This window comes from Ambystoma mexicanum, chromosome 1q, assembly GCF_040938575.1.
Source record: "Ambystoma mexicanum isolate Mex_15411 chromosome 1q, UKY_AmexF1_1, whole genome shotgun sequence".
In the NCBI taxonomy this organism is placed as follows: Eukaryota; Metazoa; Chordata; class Amphibia; order Caudata; family Ambystomatidae; genus Ambystoma; species Ambystoma mexicanum.
The window spans coordinates 1,195,872,275-1,195,894,885 of NC_090922.1; the positions used below are offsets into that span (position 1 = coordinate 1,195,872,275).

A 22,611-nucleotide genomic window follows, 5' to 3' on the forward strand; every position below is an offset into this window, starting at 1 on the left:
ATTGGTTTCCTACATTATGAGATGCTTGACAATTTTAAGGAGACCACTACTAATAATAAATAATTAAATAAAGATGTTTTTGAAGTTATTAATAGCATGGTAAATGCATATGTTATTCCTTTTTTTTATATAAAGAGCAAAAAAAATCTTGATACAAATACTCATACTCGTGGACGACGACACCACCCCAGTAGCTCCCACCTGTTGGCCATTGACTACAAGTAGTTCTTGCTAATGTAAACGTTGCAGACTCCTGATTATTACAGACAAATTGCAGAATCGCTGTCCCCATTAGACCGTGCTATAAACATGACTGTAATGTGACTCGAGTGCCTGAAGTAGCGATAGACCAACTACAGCGGCACTCTTCCCGATTAGGGCGGTGTGCAGCTCTGTGTGCCTGGATATGTGTTTGTGACTGGTGCCCAAAGCGTCCCTGCACAGTGTTTTCCTGTCACGTGACACATTCGCCTCCAATCAGCAGCGAGCATGCCACACGGCTCGAACATTCAAACCCGCATCGCTGACAGGAAGCCGGAGCTGCTGCCTGCGACTTGTGCATTCTCGCCTTGGCGTTGCGGGGTCAGTCACTACTGGCAACCCTGCGGCGATGGAGAGCCGTATCGTCACGCCGGGGCCCTACCGGGCTACCAAACTGGTAGGTGCCCTCTCGGCTTCCTCGCCGGAGTCTGCGGTGTCATGGGGGTGGTGATTTCATGGCATAGGCACAGTCTGTGCCAGAGGGGGTCGAAGTCTCATGCTGACATGGAGGCGCTATGTTTGTCCGCGGCACAGCTGAGGGTTGTGTCTTCGGTCCCAACCCTTAGTTATGCACTGGTCTGTGTATGCCGGCTCCGCGGACCACTCCCCTTTTTGTTTATATTCGGAGTGCTCTAAATGGAAAGACCGGTAAGGAATCCTCCTATTCCCCCCGTCCTTCTCGTGGTTTTGGATGGCACCTTTTTACGTTGTCTTGCTGTATAATGTGAACAGAATAGTCCCCCCCCCCCCGACCCTCCAATAAAAATGCCACCGCACCAAAGACAAGTTAGCTCTCAACTGGCTTGGAAAACTCGCCTCGACTAATGCATTCCTGAGCGTCTTTCTCTGGGGTTTGCATATCTCAACGAAAACGTGGACGAGGGTTGATAATGTGGCCATTAGTTTGTAGTACGATTTTGAATAACGCAGCTACAATAGTTACCGTTTGTCTACAACTTGTCGCCGTCCTTGCAATTTGTGTAGGTTGCGTCCCCGTCTGATTTTGTTTTGATGCTACGAATTGAACAAGTTCAGATTCACCACACGTGGCAACCCTGTAATTAGATCGTTCATTGTTTATGCATGCCACTATTATCTAATGTGCTTTAATTCGACTTTGGAATTTGCCCCTGTCATCCCAGAGGCCTTTATTCTCACTTTTCTGTTGTTAAGAGGTGACTCTCATGATTTTTCTCTTTTGCCCATTTTCTGTTATGATTCTGTAGCACGCTAATTTACATTAATGCATTTCAATACAGATATACAATTTGGATTTTCATTTTTTTTCATGTTTACTCTCTCTGTTGTACAACCACAGCAGATGCTCTCTGTCCATAAATAAACAGGGGGGGGGGGGTGTCCTGGGAGACTCTCTGCCAGACACGAGTCCTGGTTACAAGAGCCTTACCCAGAGTCTTTAGCTCACAATCTTTCACAGAGGAGAAATCAGTCTTTGTCCTGCCCTGGGGCAGTCCAGCACCGAAATGGTAGGCAATTCTTCTCTGAACAAGAGTACCAACAGCAACCCCAGACACGTGTTTCGGTCTGGTTGATCCTCATCAGTAGGGTGTAGCTGTGCCTCTCTAAGAATAGTGAGCAAGGGGTCCATGTCTAGATTCCCCTAGTAACATAGGGCGAGAACCAAGTTATGTAAAATGTGCAAATAACAAGGGGGGGTGTTGTGGGAGTCCCTCTGCCAGATTTTAGTCCTAGTTACGAGAGACTTACCCAGATTCTTTAGCTCACTATCTTTCACAAAGGAGAAATATCCCAAACATATCATTCTTTGTCCTGCCCTGGTGCAGTCCAGCTCCGAAATGCTATGCAATTCTTCCTGAACAAGAGTACCAACAGCAACCCCAGACACGTGGCTGTAAGCCCATGGTAGTTTCACAAGAAAATGTGGTGATCGGTGTGTGAATGTTGTGTTAATGCTTATGTTAAAATTGTATGTAATAATTTAATCTTTCAGCAAGTTACATTCTATCGTTTGATGTCGGGGATCAATATATAGAGTTCAAAAGGAAGATCTAAAAGCGTAGGATCGCACCCAGGGGCTACAGGGAGGGAAAGAACATGTGCACAGAGAAGGTAACTCTAATATTAGTCGAAGATTTATTTATTTTTCATTATGACAAAATTGGTACCGTTTCTAATGCACCCTGAAGGATTCCAAATATACTAATGGAAATAATTTGTATCCAGTTCCCTTGCTGTATTGTAAATTCCAAAAAGCACACTGATCTGTAACTACATATTGCATAGTGTAAGTAAATCGCATTTAGGAATGTGATCTAAATATTTGAGTGACGCATCTCCAACAAAGATGTAATGTCACATCCATATTATTTTTACCAACTTTATTTAAATTTTGGAGCACATAGACATGCATACATTAATAAACCGATCAATAGCATATATGTAATACTTCTTACATGTTGCTTCCTCGTTACCCCTACTTGGGGTTTCAGCACGTTTCAATGCCAGTGCTCATTTATAACAATAGAGGAAAGGAATAATTGAAATCTTCCCCTCTCCCTGCCCCCCCCCAAGTTATCTCCCCAACTTAAGGTGAAGAAGTGATTTGATCTGTCTTATTATTTCAGTCAGATGGATCCTTTCAAGTTCAGTATTCGATTCCATCAGATAACAGGTATTGCACGGAGCAATCTGGGCTTGAAGTACATCTGCTCTCAGTCATCTGTGAATTCATGCAATGGTAGCCAAATGTTCAGATATTTGGAATAAGAGCCGTGGGCCAAAGCAGTCGCCTTCTCCATGGCCATCGCCCTCATAGCCGCATCCACCACATGGCCACCACTGGCCCATCTTTAGATTTCCATGCCTGGGCGATTGTAATTCTGGCTGCACTTAACATATGCGTAATTAAGGTGGCCGTCGGCCCTGAGTTTGCATAGCAACCCTCCACTGCTTCTCCCAAGAGCACCACTAGTGGGTCAAGAGGGAGCTCTACGCCGGTTATGTCTTTAATGTGATTTAGGATCTCTTTCCAGTAGGTTTCCGTTAATGGGCAGCACCACCACATATGTATAAGGTCCCTAGGTTGTCCACAACTCCTCCAACATTCAGGCGGGTATTCTGGATTAATGGCATGCATGCGTGTGGGTGTCATGTACCACCGAAGACAAAGTTTATATGCTGCTTCCTTAATCAAGGTGCATTTAGAACTCTTCGCGGCTCTATGCCAAATTCGGCCCCATGTGTCCCAGTCAATTGATCTTCCCATTTCTGCATACAAGTGAGATTCTCTTCTGGGTCCCCCTCTCCCACCAGGCGATATAATCTAGTTATTCCCTTATCTGGGTGGCCTTCCTGTACGGTTAACTCCACTCCTGTAGGGTTCCTAGCTGCCCCTTCCTTCACCCTCGCATTTGAGACCCAGTGTCTCAGTTGAACATGGTGGAATCGTTCCTGTTCCGGGATATTGAATCTGGTTTTGTTTTCTTCAAATGTCAGGGGTATCCCATTTGCATAGAGATCTCTTAGGACCATGCTGCCTTCCCTGCCACCCCAGTTAGCCCAGAAGTTAGCATGTGTTCCAGGGGTAAATTCTGGGTTGTAAGTTACTGGCGTAAGAGGCCCTCCCCCCCCCCCCCCCCCCCTCCTTTAATCTTCTTGTTTCTCAGGACCCTGTCCCAGTACCACAGGATAGTTATGGTTAATTCCAACAGTTGGCCCCCTTTTTCCCTATGTCGTGTGGCGAGGAAGCCAATACCTCCCAGGGTTATCTTATTTGCCAAATTTTCAAGTATAACCCGCAGATCATTGCAGCATACGAGCTATCTGTGCTGCCCATAAGTACCTACGGAGGTCCGGAACCCCCAATCCCTCAGGACCTGCGGCCTAAATAATACTTTCTTGGGAACTCTCGACCCCCCCCCAGATGAAATTCATCACCTCTTTCTGTAGTGTTTGGATGGCTGGGTTTGGGATTCGTATTGGAAGAGCGCCGACTACATATAAAAATTTAGGAAGTAGGGTCATCTTAACTGCTGTAATGCGTGCCAACCAGGACAGTTCCTGTAATTGCCAACGTTTTAATTCTTTCGCCAATGTTTTCAGGAGGTCTGGGATATTAGCTCTGTACAACCTATCATATTTAGGGGTCAGTTGAATTCCAAGATATTTAACTGCCTTGTGTTCCCACTTCAGGGGGTATAGGTTTTCCCAAATCGGGATTTGCTCTGGCCTCTCTATAATATTAAGAGCTTTAGATTTGGGATAGTTAATGTGGAACCCAGAGACATTGGCAAATTTCTTCAGTAGGTGTATGGCTGCTGGTAGAGAATTCGCGGTATCTTTTAAGAATAAGGGAATGTCATCCGTGTAAAGTGCCACCTTCTGCGGACCTATATTGCCCACTTCAACCCCTTGGATATCTGGATGGCTACGAACTTGGCATGCAAACGGTTCCATAGCAAAGACCAGGGGCGATAATGGGCATCCCTGTCTCGTGCCTCTCTGGATGGGGATGCTCCCTGTGAGTTTTCCATTAACCAATAGCCTAGTGGATGGGTCTGTGAAATTGGCCATAACCGTGCGGATAAAGAGTGGGCCACACCCAAACTTTTCAAGGGTCAGGCGTAAGAAGCCCCAGTGTAGACTATCAAAAGCTCTGGAGGCATCCAGAGCTGCCACTGAAAATCTCTGGCCTGTCCTCCGTCCCCAGTCGATTTACATCTATGGCCCTGCTAATATTATCGTATGTATGTCGCCCCCTCGCAAACCCAGCTTGATCTGAGTGAATTATTTCGGGTAATATCATTGCCAGTCTCCGGGCCAATATCGTGGAATATATCTTTGCGTCTCCATTTAGTAAAGAGATCGGACAGTAGCTAGCACAGTCCAATGGGTACCTGTCTGGTTTCAACAATAATACTGTGGTTGCTGGTCTCATATCTCCAGATGTACGCCCCTTATCTCTAATAAAATTAAATAGGCAGGTAAGGGGGCCTATCAGCGTGGTTTTAAAGGTTTTATAATATGCATTGCTAAGGCCATCTGGGCCTGGTGTTTTATGCCCTTTCAGTGCTCTTATAGCGTTCACCACCTCTTCCTCCGTTATGGGGCCTTCCAATTTCTGCCTATCCATCTCACCAATCTGTGGTAAGTCTCTGGTCTAGGAATGGGTCTAGGAATGCAATCTGCTCCTTCTTTAAGTTATTGGTGTAATATGAGATCAGGACCTCCTCTATTTCTCCTTCTCCCCTTACTACCTCCCCGTGGCCATTACGAAGTTGAGTTATTCGATTCCTAAGGGTCTGGTGTCTCCATTTAGCAGCAAGAAACCGATTAGCTTTGCCCCCGTGTATGTATTAAAACTGTTTAGTTTGTGCCAAAAGGCATGCTGCGTCATCTGCTAGGTGAGTTTCTAAGGTCACTCTGGCTTTTTTCAAATCCTGCCAAGCCTTCTGTGAATCTTTGTCCTTGTAGACCACCTCTGCCTCATGTATCTTGGCTTCCACTTACCCTCTCCCGACTTTTAATGTAATTCGAGGTTTGCGCAATGAATTCCCCCCCTTACTACCGCCTTGCTGGCATCCCAAATGGTTGACCAATCCATCCCCGGGGTCTTATTTTCCCGGAAATAGTTCTGCAGGGTTTGTTCAATACTTGTCCGGACCAGTTGGTCCTTCAATATTACCTCATTCAGTCACCAGGGTTTGCAAGACCGTTGTTGTGAGCAAGCCAATTCTACATTCAGGAGTACTGGGGCATGGTCCGAGAGGCAACACACCCCAATTTCTAAGCCCGTGACTTGTGGGACAACTGTTTTGGAGATGAGTATCATATCGATACGGGAGTAACCCCTGTGTACCGCTGAGTAGTGGGCATATGCCCTCTTCTGTGGGTTGAAGAAACACCAGGATTCTAAAAGGTGCAGTTTTCTCAGAAATTTCGCCAGGGCTTGTCTAAATGTGTGATCATTAGGGGTAGCCGGTAGAGTCTTATCCATCCATATTATTTTTGCACCATTTTTCCTGATATCAAAAGTAGCTCCAGGTAGAACTCCCCATTAAGCTCAATAGAATTGGCCCTTTTCAAGCCAGAGTAAATAGTATTCACTTATTTTGATCCATGCATTGGTTCATATTTGTTGTTCAATATTTTGTTACACATCCATGTGCTTAGATATGCAATATTAACCTAACATGGATAGAAATGACTCGTTAATATTTTTCTTGTCTGCAGCGTAGACGTGCCAGGCTAGCTTGACACCAACGTCTGGACCTTTTTCTTATTCATTATTTATCTTTTCAGCCAGCCCAACTGGTAGCATACAAATATACTTAAGGGAGAAGTTCTCTGAGGAATGTTGTTGGCCCAAAGTATAGTGCATGTATTTTTGAGCATATATCGATCAATCACAATTTTCTTTTCCAATAAATTTAAATCTATGATTTTTTGACATTTAAACATGCAAACCTGCATGGGTCGGGAACAGCCATCTTGTGATCTTACCCATTGTTCAAGTACCTTGGCAGCTTTAAATCATAACGTGCGCCCCTCAAGCTGACATCGACATGTCAAACCAATGCTACGCCCCTTGCCATGGCCTTGGTGCTTAGCGTAGGCAAAGGTCTGCTGTCAGCAACTGCGCCATCACAATAACATATTCAAGATGGACATTTTACCCGCTTATCACAAAAAGAAGATACGAGTTTTACACTTCAATAATTACTTCCCATTAAGATTGAGATCCCTCTCATTGGGACCTCTGCTCCAGCTTTTCCCTCTTTCATTCTGGCCACTCTCCTTGGGCACTCTTCCTTCGCCTTCTTATGTGGCAAAAAACCTTGCTGCCATCTTTCACTCTCCTTCTCTCCTCACATCAGACCTTTCTAAGAAGGCCCACTACCAGCTATGCCTCCTTAGAGGGATTCTTTCTTTTCTCACTTTCCCCCAGAAGCTCACTGTCTCCAGAGCCCTGGTGCTATCTAGGCTGCACTACTGCAACAGCCTCTTTCTCAATCTGCCTTCCTCTTCTCTCCGCCCTCTGCATCCAATCCAGAACAGAACTGCAAGACGTGTCCTTGGCCTCAAGCCCATTGACCGTATCTCTCCACTGGCTTCAGGTGGCTGCCAGGATCAAAATCAAGACTGTCTGCATCGTCCACAAGGCTTTCTGGGGCCCGGGCCCACACTACATCCAACTCTTCCTAGGAAAACACCTTCCTTCTCGAGCCCTTTGCTCAGCCACCTCCAACTCTTGAGGATCAGACTCTTCTCCAGGTAGAGGGGGCATAGCCTGGTGCCTGGGGGATGGGAGGCGGCTGTATCTGGAACCCTACAGTTCCCTGCTTCCTTGCACTTGCTGAGAGCAATGCAGCACTGATTGCACTTGCCCCCCCGCTGCGTATCACACTTGCACGATCTGAATATCACAAGGCCTAGTAAGATCATTTGTTTTGTCATCCCTCTGTCTTCCCTTCCTTGTCTTGTTGTGCCTAGAAAAACTTGTGTAGAGGTGTGTTATAAATGACTTTTCATACTCAGTCGTGATTTAGTACGTTGTTCTAGTTCATAGTGCAATAGAAATGAACAGCGCCAAATATCTTTTATTTCTGAGTGCTTGAGTGAAATAGTCAGTTTTTTCTCTAACCATTGTTATCACGAAACCCATGGCGTTCCGTTTTGGAGAAAGTGTTCTGTTCTACATCCGCAAATAAGCATTACTCACTGCATGCGTGTTCATTGATGAATTGCGGGCATGGTTGTCCTGATGACGGAAACCGCAAATGGACAGCAGCATCCCGATCATCCCAGAATGGAGATCTGTTAGTCCCGTTAGTGATGGTGTTGTTCAGTTTTGGTTGAAGAATCCATCCCACGGAAAATGGGTCCCATGGCGGACACACATTTATAGGACGTAACTAGAGTTAAAAAGAAAACAAATGTTTTTGTTCCCATGGTCCTAAGAATCTACACCATTTGCCTGTATTTAAATGAAACCTAACTTTGTATGTGTTCCATTGATGGCAAACGCAAAGGGACATCGGCAGCAATAACATTGTGGACCAATAAGAAATACATTAAGGGACAAGGCCACAAATAACAGCGACAATGCCTTGGAAGACCAGAACACTGCTCGCCCCCACAACCATGCCCACCAACTAGAGTGACCAACAAAGAGGGGGGATGTCCCAGCCCGCCAGATTTGGGGATTATACCCATGTGCAATTATGCTCCAAGCAAACTCCTGAGAGGTAAACCATTACAACCCAAGCATCGCCAAACCCTGTCCATCGACAACTCCTGCTGCACACCCTTTCGGTAACCGACCGGACATCTGGTCAACACCCAACGGCCACAACTAACCTGGAGGAGTAACCAGGAACACACCAGGTACAAACTGCCACCATCACCAGCAGCGCGACCTAGAGAGGAGGCGGGATGGCCGACGAACCACAATCAAGAATGTTGGTAGAGGTCATTAAGGGCAACCAGAGGCTTCACTAAACCGACGACTTACTAACCCCTTCTGCTCCTTCAACACAACTACACTTGACTAGTGGAGGGGCTAGACACGCTACACATAAATGCCTCAAGAATCAACCTAATGTTTGCACCAAACCATCCCTCTGAGATTCTGGAAGCAAACCTAGAGGGAACTCCCCAGCACATAGTTATAAATAAATCCATCAACACTACACAAAGGCACAATTGACAGACTAGATAGCCCTACACCTAACACCATCTGCGACTCTGGACCCCTATGGACTAACCAGTCTGCACAATCCACCAACATCACATGATCCACAAACACTGACACACATCCGAGGCACTTCGGTCCTATCCATACAGTTACAACACATGGGACCTCCCAAACCAACTCCTGCATGCAAACAATGCGCGCAGACACCAGTTCCTCCTGGTTCTGAACCTATCTTATCCCCACTAATACACCCAGCCCTTCTCTCTTGCAGAGTCACGTGAGCGCCTAGAGACTGTCCCTGGGTGGTAGCGGTGCGTGGAATAAATCGACCTAACATAATATACAAAGGAACTATAATGGGTCAGTCGTTTGATGCTTTTCTGTAAATACAAAAGGGTTATGTTCAACTGTTGCAATGCCTGATTTACAGGTTTTTCTCATTTACTGCATAACTCGCAACTTTCCCAATTACAAGATGGTTTATCTGAGCCAGTCTTATGTTTTTTTTTTTTTGCTTAGCACTGCAAGGCCTAAATTATTTTTCAGAAATTGATTAGCGGCGCTTGCTAACATTTTCTTGATAAGCAATGATATACTAATATATTTCATTTCGCCCAAAGTTGTCTGTACCCAAGACATAAAACGAGAAACAATATAGCATTTTTGTGTACCGCTGAAGTAAGACATTAGTGAAATAGTCAGTCCATACAAATTCCTTAAAATTCTGCTGGACCTGCAGGTCTAGTAACTTGTTAACCTACTCGACCTATGACAAATGCACACAACCCGTGGCAACAGATGACAAAAAAATGTAAATGCTCTCTGTAAAATGATGCAAGTCACCAAAAACCCCCTATGTTTGGCACGCTGCTGCCACCCAGAGGTCGGCCATACTGCAAACAAAAGTAGATATTCAATAAATCAAACATCCAACGGAAATGGTAACTCGCCCTTCATAAAATCTACTCGACTATATGAGTGGCAGAGTACACTTTTTGTGCCCTAGATGAGTGTCTACAAAAGGTTTGCTCCATGAATGGGCAACCATAGATGCCATAAAGGCTCTGAAAACAGTTCTGCCACCGTTGTTTGCTATTGTACAAGGCAATCGTAATCCTAGAGCAAAGTGAGCTCTGGAGGATGGTATTGTAGATGTACAGACTGGATGGAACTATTGATCACTACTTTGCGTCCATATCTAATTCGTTTTGTGTATTTGTTAAGAAAAGTAAGAGACTAAGCAGAGTGGATGTCGTAGCAGGCAGAAAAGTGGGCAAAGTAGATGGAAAATGGTGGCCATCTCACTTTCAAGGTGGCGGTATAAAGCAACGGGGTGATGAGAGACTATACATGAGCATGGGTTCATCTCCTTGGTTGAGCACCAGTTACAGATGTATGCAACCAGTAGGTCACAGAACTAAGTTTACCATCAAAAGTTTTTGGCAGGTTAATCATTTACATTTTCTAAAGTGTTCACTCGTCTATATGATGCATCGTCCCCAATAAAATGAAATCTGAGATTTAGATATACTATCCTAAACTTTAGTTTAAAGCATGGCGACACTGCAGTGCTTTACTGCAAATATGCATTATGTAAGGAATCGAATTGCATGACTGTCTTTTAAAACGTATAAAGTTAAAACCTATTTATCTTTTCCAGACAAGATATAGTTGGCTTAATGAAAAAGCATCACCCCAATTACTTCTAGCTTGCAATCATTTGAACAAAAAAAATTCTTGACTAGCACTCCCACACAGGACTTTGCCACTTAAGAGTGGAGGAGATGATTACTGCAGTGAACAGAGGAAAAACATGGGTAGAGAGGTCTGAGGACAAGAGAGGAATGCAGGACGAGCTGTACTTTGATTGAACAGGGTTACTTAAGTAGCTATTTTTGCTACACAAGTGTCAATTTAATTGGCAAATAGCTATACGACACAGCTTATTTTATGCCCTAAACTGCATGCCTACACGTTTCGCACCATCCTTGCAATGTGCAAAACCAAGTTCATCATTCAAATACAAAGCCACGACTTGCAATAAGAGTACCAAATATAACTTGAAACATTTTGAAGAGATCAGTTCTGTTTAAATGTTCAATGAAAACAAAGTCAAAGATAAATGTATAACATAACCTTATTTGACGTCAAGCACACAGTTAAAAAAATTATGACCATTAAAAAAACAGTACTTATTTGTTTATATTTTTTTTTTTGAATTTCCATTGAGACCATGTAGTTCTCTCTCAAACTATCGAGAAATGCAACTTTTATTGAGTGCGATTTGGTGCTTTTGAAGTTCTTATATTATTTATTTATTTTCCTCCTTACCTTTAGTCTTCCAAGGTACCCCTGGCTTTCGCCTTTACTGCAGAAGTGAAAAAAGATTACTTTTCTATTTTGGCATCGAGATAAATATTAAGACCAGGTTTTCTCCTCACCATAATATTCATTTGGAAAACATTTTTTTAGCCAATCCTGTACTATAATAAAGATACAAGACTAAACGAACATGCCTGACGGTCGTCTTGTGTTATTTCTGGTCTTCCACTGCTACATAGCAAAGAGATGCGTTTTCAAATGTAAGATGTTTCTTTACTAACGGCGACACCTGCATATCATTCAGGGTTTGTCATTAAGATTTGATAAGCAGTGCTTGTGGTAAAGACTTCCAGAGATTGATATGAGACTCAACACTTCGGATTGACAGAGGGCGGGGCAGACATGACTATCGAGTAAGACGGCGTTGAAAAAACAAAGCTGTATAGATGGCGAGGGGGATGGACTGATGCATAGAGGGAGCTGGATAGCGACAGACATGTGTAAAGCGGAAGATCGATAGAGATATCGAGATGTAAACGTATATAAATATGCGTGTGGACATAGAGATGACTATAGATAGAAGATTGATAGTGAGAATACATGGGGATGCAGAGATGGATGGATTGAGGTAGATGGGATGGGTATATATGGAAATATTGGAAGGGAAGGGAGAGAAGGACGAGCTAGAGGGATTGATTCATACAAGGATGGAAAGATGGGGCGAGATTGTGAGATGGATAGTGGGAAAGTTGCCTAGAGATGGATCGATAGATATAAAAGAAGATAATTATATATGAAGAAGCGCTTGGTGTCATAGATGTATTGAAGAGGGGAGGAAGAGTGAGTCTTTGAGGGTGACTATTGTGGTCAGAATCTTAGTGAGAAGAAGTGATGGTGCAAATAAATGAGGTGTGCATTGGTAGGGGCAAAGCTAACATACAATGTATTTCTTAGTAATTAATACCTATATCATCTCTAAGTGAGTACTATATAATGTATGGCAAGTTTGTAAACATGGACCACGATTGATATAATATATTTTTTACTGTTCAGTAAAAATACATGCAAGTAAAAGGAAATAACTGCTGAAATAATTGGTTCATATATATGCTATCAAAGCGACAGAGAAACGGGAAAGAAGACCTAATGTAACATGAATGAGACCGATTTGTAGTGACGTTTTAACATGGTGATTTTTATGTATATTTCAAATGATAACCATAAACGAATCCAATACATCGAAATAGAGAGAATAAGTATAAGCTGATGGAATATCTAATGATCAATACCTGCTTAACGAATGAGTGATGCGTTCCGATAACATAAATTGATTTTGCGACATGGTGCTCTGGTAAGTAATTGCAAGGTGGCAGTACCCCACCAGTTTGGCTGCTCTGTTTGCTCGTGAAGAGCCACTTGTGGGGGGGGGCAGAGGGGTGGAACTAGAAACATAAATCGTAGCCCAGGCTACCTTGAAGGAACCAATTGCTTCAATCTCTTGGAAGATTGCTGATAAGATGGTGTTATGGTTTCATCTCAACTATGGTCTACTGGGTTGGACCTTGCATATGGGCCTACACAGTGACTGAGTAGGATGGAGAAGCGGCTAGGCCCAAACGCCTGGTTATTGCACCCAGTGTCAACACCTTGTTGGTAATATTGGCACCAACCACTGTGTCCGTATACTATTGAACTTTTAATCCTCATATTATCACGTCTCCCACATGTAACATACATACATACATACATATATCTTTTAGTTGTATTTGGATAGTTTCGTCCTTTTTTATTTTTTAGAAATGTCTTTCTCGCTTTTGACTTCGTTACACAAAGAATCTAGTATAATCCTAAATCGTATGGTTCGGTGTTCCACTGTGGTAGTTTGTGAATTAATTCTTTCTATTTTTTATATTTTATTTTCCTCCTTAACCATATGTGTTGGGGGCGGGTGGTTGGTGGCAGAGTGAGGTGGTGGGGACAAGTAAAATGGAGAAGGTTTGGGGGATCCATTAATAAATAACACAAAACAACAAACGACTGCAGTGTGAAGTGCATGTTTAAAATGCTAACGTGCAGTTTCACGGTAGCGAAAACACGTGAAACCTCCTGAATAGGATCCATCCATCCATGTTACTTTTATTTTTCTTATAAGTACCAGCAAAAAGAATTCTGAGCAATTAGGATGTTTCTTATATGTGAAAAATAATGAAGTAGAAGTGCCGCCCAGAATACTATTCCAGGTATTGCCATGTAATACTGTCAGCGGTATCTAATCAAACACAGATTAATTCAGGCATTCTGTCATTTTCCAAATTCGAATTTTAACATTACCACCTCTAAGCATTACATTTAATGACTCCTCCGGAACGGTTTTATGTGACCAAGAAAAGACCATAATCGCATGAACCGACATCTGCTTTGCCCATTCACAGGTTTTCTCAGACACATCACTGCAGTGGGACAATATAGGGTGGCAGTCGCCGCTCTATAGTTGTGGTAATACTGGGTAACGTAGGAAATTGAAAAAAATTAATAGCTTTTGACTTTTGGGGGGGTGCTGGGGTGTGAAAGGGAACAGTATATGTTGTTTCCACCCAACAGCTATTCAGGAGGAAGGGACAGAGTCGGGGCTTTCCAAGACTTTGGGAAAACAAGGTAATAGAAACTAAGGCATGGGTGTCGCAAAAATGGAGGCCACTCGGAGCCACTGCTAAATCAGCATGTAGCAGCCACCAGCCCATACCCTGCTCTGTGGGCAACACACAGGTGCCCAAAAACACACAAGGGGTACAAGGGTAAGAATGAGAGCTACACTGACAGAGGTCCAGGTGGGACCTCCATGTCGGAAAACAGAGAAAACACACACAGGGAAGTTAGGACAAGGACAGGAGGGGCCCCCCACCTACTACACCCCCCCCCCCCATAAGGCATCTCGCGCATCACGCACGCAAACCTTCACGCCTGACAGTACTGCACAATGCCTTGGTAGGTTTATTTATTTATTTTCTTAATAATTTTCCTGTTGGGAACATAAAGCTACATGAATTCTCTTTGGGATGAAATAGCCATACACGTGAACTTGCGTATGGAGCATAGAGAACAGCCAAAAGAAAAATTCCATCTGAACGTGTTTCATGGAGCTCATTTGCCCCTTGGAGGGTCTATTACCTCACCCTTTTAGATAGTTCATTGACATGGGATTCCTTTTTGCAGTTTTGAAGGGGCCCCTGAGGGACCCTCGAATGTGGAAACGAGGCAAAGTCACCACACACGAATAGATACGCCAAACACGAGGTTCCGTTCCCAAAATCTAGGGTTTATTGCAATCCAAAATAGTCCCAAATGGCCAAGTGGCCTCACGCCCCGCGACGTGTGTCTAAACAGACCTCGAGGGACGCAAGCAACGAACGACGTACATCAGTTGTGTATATATATATATATATATATATACAAAAGGAGCACCTTACAATGACACAGTATGACACATTTGACACATTTGATACCGCCCCCAATTCATTTCCCTTTGAATTGGAGGCGAAGATTGAGCAGTATGTCAAATATGACACCTTGGACCACCATATTTAGTAACCGGTTGCAATCTCCAGTTTTACAGGCATCCTTCTTTGTTTGCGAGGACACAACGTTTCTGTTTCTCATAGGCAAGGTGTGTGTAGGAGACTGGCGCATACCAGGCCTCCCAATCTCTAAGTTTCGATTCTCGCTCTGGAGGTCAGCCCGCTCTCCGGGGCTTCACTGGGCTCAGAAAGGGGGGCCGTAAAGAAGAACATAATTCAACTCTTTAAATGCTAGTTTCGTACATTGCTATTCTTTCATGCGACTCGCTGGCATTTATGTACTGATTAAATGCCTTGCTCCCTGTCTTCAAGGATATATGAGGGAGGGAATCGGGCATTTCTGTCTGGCTCTCCAGTGTAATGTTTCAACATGTTTTCGGAGGCTTGGACCATTGAAGCGAAATAATATCTACAGCAAAGCAGTTTTACATGAAGCAAAGAGGCAACGGTAAAGAGAACAGAGAGAAAACAAAATGGCGATTCTAGTCATCTTAAAATGGCCGCACTCTAGCTGAGCCAATAGCTACATAATAACTAATGAGCATGTATTCTTAACACTTTGAATGAGGCGGTTGGTCCTCGGCCAACCAATTATCATGCATTTCCTTCCACCCAGGGATGTCTAGATTTTCTGGACTGGCAGTTTCAGTCCAGTTGACGTTAGTTGCAGATTCCTGGGTCTCATGTTATATCGCCCACTCTGTTGCTCCAGAAATGTCTTTGTGGATGAATGGCAATGATGCAAATGTCTGTCTCAGTAGAAGGGGTGCTTTTAGTGTAGAACAGAGCAGGCCATGGTGTGGTCAATCAAGAGGATGATGCTTGCTTTTATGCATGAAGCGTGTTCCCAAAACTAGCAGCCACAATATTTTTGCTGCCGTCTGAGTGGTGAGCAATGCCTGCAACTCCCTTTTTCACCTGGGGTGCAGTCCTAATGCTCAACATACCCAGTCATCTACCTGGATGTCGTGTTCTGGCCTCCCCAATGATGTTTAGAGACAATACTCCAATCGGCAACCTGTCTGCAGAGACTATAAAGGTGGTTAGTTTATTAACAGCGGATATAACTCATTTGGCACACCCCAGTCATTTTCTAGGCAGCCCACAAATACTTTGTAAGGAGACAATTCAATACCTGAATGCACAAATTCTGTTGCAGCATTAATACAAGATACATTACCATTGCGCGGTCCACATCAGGGTAAATCTTAATGCAGTACTGTCTTCCAGGGGAAATACTTCTACCCATTTGCTAAAAATGCTTTCTTATCACTAACCCCTAATTTTTCTTGACAGGGAGGCAACTTTAATAAACTCTAGCTGTAATGCTACAAAAGAAACTTAGGTGGCCGAAGGGCTACCAGACTCTTCCCGATGTTACAGGACACACAAACCAGTTTTATCGTGGCTGTTCTTTAGTTTAGTGTTACTCCACACTGTAGTGAGCAATTTTACACATTCCTTCTGCACCTATATGAGACAGGCCATGAGCCTAGCACAACAGTAAAGGTAAATATATGAATTTCCATTTTCCCTCGGCTTGCATATCTAGCCAATAACCACCTACATGTTTCCCAGTCTGTTTCCACTCCTGAAACTTAATCAGCAGCCTCAACCTTAATAGTTTGCACTGTTTTCAAGGGTATTATCAAATATGATGTACTCCTACGTCCCGTCCCCTTTCCTCCATACTTGTGGGACATTCTGTCTGACGGGACTGGAGCACTCTTTGAATTTTTATTTTAAAAAAAAGCATTAAACATGTTTGGTTTTGTCCTTCTTTTGTTTTACGTGGGCCAACACACGTGGCGTAACCCTGCCCCCCTGAGTTCTGTATCGTCCTTTTCTCCATGCGGTCGGGGCTGGACGCACTAGCATCACCAGGAATTTTTTCTTATTCTCTTTGTCCTTCCTTCTGCTCTGGTTCCACGCCCATCTAGTCGAGCGTCATGGATTCATGTCCTGTTCTTCCTGCGAACGTCATTTTGCGAGGGCGGATCCCAATTCTTTTTGCCTGGAGTGTCTAGGCCTGGAACATCGCTGGGACTCCTGCTTTTACTGTAACTCTCTCTTCGTTGGGACGAGGTGTTTCCACGTGTTTCTCCACCACATTTGCAGCTCGTCATTGACGAGAAGAAGAAATGCCTGGTAAGTTCTTTACTTTTTAGGGCGCCCCGGCCAGAGGACTCCTTCTCAGGGTCTTCCTGGACCGGGAGGGACTCAAGTAGCTCTATTACCAGGGGCATCTCTGAGGTGCCTCACAAGGGGCCTAATAGGCACTCCGGAGGTTCCTTCGAGGGTTCCCGCAGTTGGCCTGCCAAAACCGGTTATTGTTCTGAGGTTCCCGGTTTGGGGGCTAAAGCTCAGCCCGGGTCTTCTGTGGCTCTGGATACAGGTCTTCTGTGGCTCAGGATACCAGGGTATGCGCTGAGGTCTCAGTTTCTGGAGCTTTCCACACCGAGTCACGTATCGAGGCCCCCTTCTGAATCCCGGGTTAGATTCCGAGGTTCCTCTTCTTGGGACTAATTCCAGTACCAACAGAGTCGAGGGATCCTCTTTGGGGTCCTGTCGGTGAGGTACATCCCTCAACTGTCCCACGCTTGGCATGGTGGTACCGGTTCTATCGAGGGAGGGACGAGGACGGTCAAGCACCACAGGCCTTCGAGTACCGGCTCTGCTGAGGTTCCTCCACTGGAGGCTAATCCTGGGACCGTACATAAGATGTCCAGTAAACCTCCTAGATCTGCCAGTACGGGCTTGGCCGAGGATCCTTGTTTCAAGGCTAAGGTGTCACTTAAGTCTCCTGACTTCCCTGAGAGACATTTGCCTCACTTTCACCTATGATGCAGTTCTCCTCGTCCGTCGACAAAATGGCGGCTCAACCTCCGTGGTACACGGCAGCCATTTTGGATACCTCTCTGTGATGCTGGAAATCCATTGGAGGGACTGGGCCTCCTTGTCCTGTAGTCCTTTTATCATGTGTGTTCTGTGTAATTTTCTGCGCAGTAGTCCATGTGGGACTCCTGGCAGGGCAGCTCTTCCCTTTCTTTTCTTTTTTTTGGTTGGTTTGGTGTATAGGCCTTGGGATACCCTTATGGCACCCATGGGTGGGGGTGCAACCCTGTACTCCTAGTGTATGTTTGTGGTCACCTGTGTGGCCCACAGAGCAGGGTATGGGCTGGTGGCAGCTCCATGCTGAATTTGAGAGGTGCTCTGAGTATCCTCCATTTTGGGATACCCAGGCCCTACCATTGGAATCAGTTGGTTCCTGATAGAAAACAAGATGGCCCCTGTGGCCTCTTGCTTTCTTTTGCATGTTACCTGGGAAGCCCTGACTCTGTCCCTTCCCTTCCCTTCCCTTGACTGGCTGTTGGGTGGAAGTTCCATATATGGTATTGTGGGGAAGTCCAGGCCAGACTGGCTGGAGCCTTCCCAGTGACTGTATGTTGTGGGTACCCTTGGGGTGGAACCTGGTGAATGGAGTGTGTGCCCAATATACATTTTCTGTTATGGGTGTCTAGTTTCTGGAATGTGACACAAAGACTGAGACAGCCGTGCACGAAACTGGTATGAATGCAGTGTGGAGTGCTGAATGGCTGGTGGCTCGTCCCAAACCATATTCCTTGTTGTGAGTGTCTGGATGGAGAAGAATGGCCTGAATGCACTGTGAGCCAGATTGGCTGCCTGCCGGCATGAATGCCCTTCTGAATGATTGGTTGCCTGAGGGTGACCCAGCAGAGTGAATGGGAGACCAAACAGTATATCTGGGGACCTCTCATTGATGGAAATCGTTCAGATGCTGAAGTTGAAACTTGCTGCTTATCCTTGAAGCCCAGCTGGAAGAAGACTGCTGCATTTGCTTTGACCCGATCCGAAAGCTGTCGAGTTTGTCGAGGACTTATCCGAGAGAGGACCTGGCTAGGAGACCTCTTCCTGAGCTATGAGGGAACATCGTGCAGACCGCTAACCTTCGCCAAAACGCCCTGGAAGCCAGCCTTCGAAAGACTGTCGACCGGAGATGGGGACCGCTGAGGAATCTCGAAGTAAAGCACCCGGACATCAAGGCCATCGAAGTCCATTGCCGTTGACCAGGGTTCGGAGGACTGCCATAACCGCTGGAAGCCCATCGAAGTCATGTTGGCCAGAAGTGGGGACCGCTTACAACGCTGTGCTGCCGACTACCGGAGCTGCAACGCTCCATTGCCTAGAACACTTTAAATCAAGGACTCACTTACTCGTCACCATCGACCGCTTTGTCCCGCCGGAGAAGGTCACGGTCGCTGACGAACCGAGAAGAATCCGCTGGTGGGTTTCCTGCCACCCGAAGACCACAAAGCTGACGCCCTTGCTGGGCCAAGTTCTTGACTCTTTGCAGCAACAAACTATCATAGTCAAGGTGCACGGCACGCCTCGTCATCGCCGGACGTCGATCTATCGTCTACGAGCACCGCCAGGACCGAAGCTGCCGCCTCAACACCATCAAACCTTTTCATCTAGGACTCCATGCCAAGGTTCACCTTCTTTGAGGACTATCGACGATCCGTGGCGCCTGCCTTAAAGGGAGATGCTCAAGAAGGATCTGTCGACGAAGAAATGTACTATACTGGATACATTGGGGTGGTAGAACAATTATAGAAGAAAATATATGGACTGGGCTTGTTTATTATTTTATATACAGGTTGCCCAGGTTTGGGGAGTGGGAGGGGAATCCTCACACAGAACTGTGACTAAGTAGCTAGAGTACTATTCTGCCAATTGCTTAACTAGCTTGCTTTCCTACTCAATCTATTGTTGGTTTACTTTATAAATTGATTTGTAGGTCATTTGAAACTGTCTACAGTTGATGCATATTAATGGAATCAAAGAAGTAATTGTGGTTCCACATGGAGACTGTATATATTTATCATTATAGAATTGCCTGAGCACAAAGTGTGGTATGTGTACATAATCAAAACCTTATTTATTTAAAGAACTGTGTTTTCAATAACATAGTGTGGATATTTGTTAAGACGGATTTCTGAACTCTGTCCTGGTGGCGCAGAAGTTCAGAAGGCCAACCTAATTACTTGGAACAGGGTAACCTCTGGACAAGCCAGACCAATCAAGGTAGCGATCGCGGCGGTCAAGACTAGGTCTCAAGAGGGGTGAGGGTGACTGAAAGCCCACAGTGAGCACACAAAGCAAGAGCGCTTACAAACTACTCCAAACAGTTGTTTATATCAAAAATAGATACACATTTATTATAAGGCCTTGAAACTAATAACCACAGTAAAAGCAGCAATATACAACGATATTAAACCAACACATACACTATCCACCCAATATATATACAGAATACACAGTTTCACAGCATTAGCAGCACGAAATATGTTATCCACCTGCAGGGGAAGGAAAACAGGCAGTGCGAACCAATGCGTGTGATATGTCTGCCTTCTGAGGCCCCTAACTGGATGGTAGTCCAATCCCTACGAAGAGTGGAGCCTAGCGCTCAAAAGTACCTGCACACGCCGGTGCCAATGGGCAGAAGGTGAAGCTCTTCGGAGGACGTTGGACAGCTCTGTAGGGTGCCCTAATGAAGGAGAACACGGTCCGCGACTCTAGCGCAGCCTCCACTGTGAGGCAGAAGCAGGGCGCGAGTACGGACAAGGGGTGCTGTATTTACAGCGGGGAAAAGCAAGGGGCACTGCAGGAGGGCGACCAGATCCTAGCTAATCTACTCACCGGTCCCCGAAGCAAGCAGGCCCGAGCTTCTCCTCGATAGATGCAGCTTCTGGCAGGTTCTGAAGAGCAGGGAACGTCTCGTCGTCGTGCAGAGTAAAAAGACGTCCCGATCGAAGAAACAAGCACAGTTTTGTCGCCACGGCAGGGCAACGGAACGGCCGGGTGTATTCAAGCCAAACGAGCACTGCTCACCTCTAGCTTAGGGTTGCTAAGCAAACGAAGCGTGTGAGCGTGCCCCGGACTCAGAATACCACCCAACCTGTCGGCGATTACAGAGCAGGACTCCTTAGTAAGCTGGTCAGTCAACTGGATGGCCCAGAGACACTTCCGAAGGCTTACGGCAGGAGTTGATGAAGGTGCCGGGAATAGCTGGTCCTGCTATTCCAATAGGTCGAAGCGCCAGTACAGGCCTTCTTGTTCGATCTTAGGTGGAAAGGGCTTCACCGGACGACAGCAATGAGGAGCAGAAGTTCTTCAGGGGGTCACCAGCGATTCCTCGGTCCAGCCTCGTGTTCGCAGGATACTTGGCTCCTGTATCCCTGGGTTCGTAAGAACTCAGGAGATCGACATGGTAGTGGTGTTTCCAGCTCCCTCTTATCCACGGTTCCCTTCGCGCCAAAACGGAGGGGAGCCAATGGGAGATCCGCTCATCAACACACATACCACACGTGGACCAATCACGGACCACAGTGGTCCCAGGCATTCACACCACCCTAGACTCTCTGGCACCCAGGATGTGTATTGGGACCAGACAGCCCAGCCCACATCCTGGGGGCACTCAAACGACATGTAGAAGCCCGCGAAAGCAACCGTGTTTCGCGGGAAACTACATGCCCAAATAAGGAAGGCCCCGGGTCGCCTGACCTGGGGGAAGGTAAAGGGAGCAAGACGGACAGTGGACGAGACAAAGGAGCCTCGTGGTCCGGCCATTTTGGGTAGCCGGGCCACCCTTTTGTGTTCGCGGCAAAAAGGTGCTCAGAACGGCAAAAGGAGCTCAAAATAAACCAAATGATCGCTGCCACCAGCCCAGTCCCTGAATGACTTGCACCGATCCAAAAACCATCCTACAAGAGTGTCTAGGGTCTGTAGAAGGCTAGAGACCCAAGAGAGCTGTAACTTAGCTTACAGTGCCCTCTTGTGTCGTGTTGCTCTATAATGGCGACACGATAAAAGAAACTACGGGAAACAGCGTTCCCCGGTACTGACTGTCTTAAGGGCATGTCAGTTTCCCCGTAAGAAAGGAGCGAAAGCCCAGAGGAGTACGGCAGAAGGCTGCACTTCTCTGGCAAAGTCAAGAAAACAGGTTGAAAACAATAGCAAAAAGTTTAGGGGTTGCCACATGGAAGGAAAGTTCCCTACAATAACGAAATCTTTCCTAACACTCGCCCCTCCCAGACTATGGACAGGGGGAACTAATCCACCCCTGGATGAGTCTCTTGTTCAGGTCGGTAAAACATTCTGGACAACCCATCAGCATTGCTATGTTGGACACCTGGCCTATGCTCAATAGTGAAGTCGAAGCCTTGTAGACTTATGGACCACCTAAGCAACTTTGGATTCTCCCCCTTCATGTTCATTAGCCACTTTAACGGCTTATGGTCAGTCTGCACAGTGAAGTGGGTCCCATAGAGGTAGGGCCGCAGCTTCCTTAGGGCCCACACAACAGAGAAACATTCTTTCTCTACCGTGGACCATCTGAGCTCTCTGTCCTTAAGCTGGCGACTAATAAAACCGATAGGGTGTTCCTTACCCTTCTCATCTACTTGCGATAGTACAGCTCCTATCCCAGTGTCAGAGGCATCCGTCTGCACGATAAAAGGTCTTTGATAATCAGGGGCCCTGAGCACAGGGGCCTGGCACAAGGAGTCTTTCAAGCCATTGAAGGCCTTCTCACACTCGTCAGTCCAAGTTACCTTCTTGGGTTTCTTCGGAGTTGTGAGGGCAGTCAGAGGAGCAGCTATGGTGCCATAGTCTGCCACAAAATTGCGGTAATACCCCGTGAGTCCTAAAAAGGCTCTCACTTGGGTTTGCGTAGTGGGGGTAGGCCAGTCTTGT

General features: G+C 45.7%; 1 protein-coding gene across 3 annotated transcripts in view; it reads left to right on the forward strand.

Moving 5' to 3' along the window:
- Nucleotides 1–493: 493 nt before the first annotated feature.
- Nucleotides 494–22,611, forward strand: part of DEPDC1 (DEP domain containing 1) — a 324,213-nt gene continuing 302,095 nt past the window's right edge. For all 3 annotated transcript variants that reach the window (XM_069641927.1, XM_069641928.1, XM_069641929.1), the window contains exon 1: nt 494–658. In XM_069641927.1, the coding sequence (XP_069498028.1) occupies nt 611–658 (48 nt within the window). In that variant the 5' untranslated portion in view covers nt 494–610. The remainder of the gene's footprint in view (nt 659–22,611) is intronic.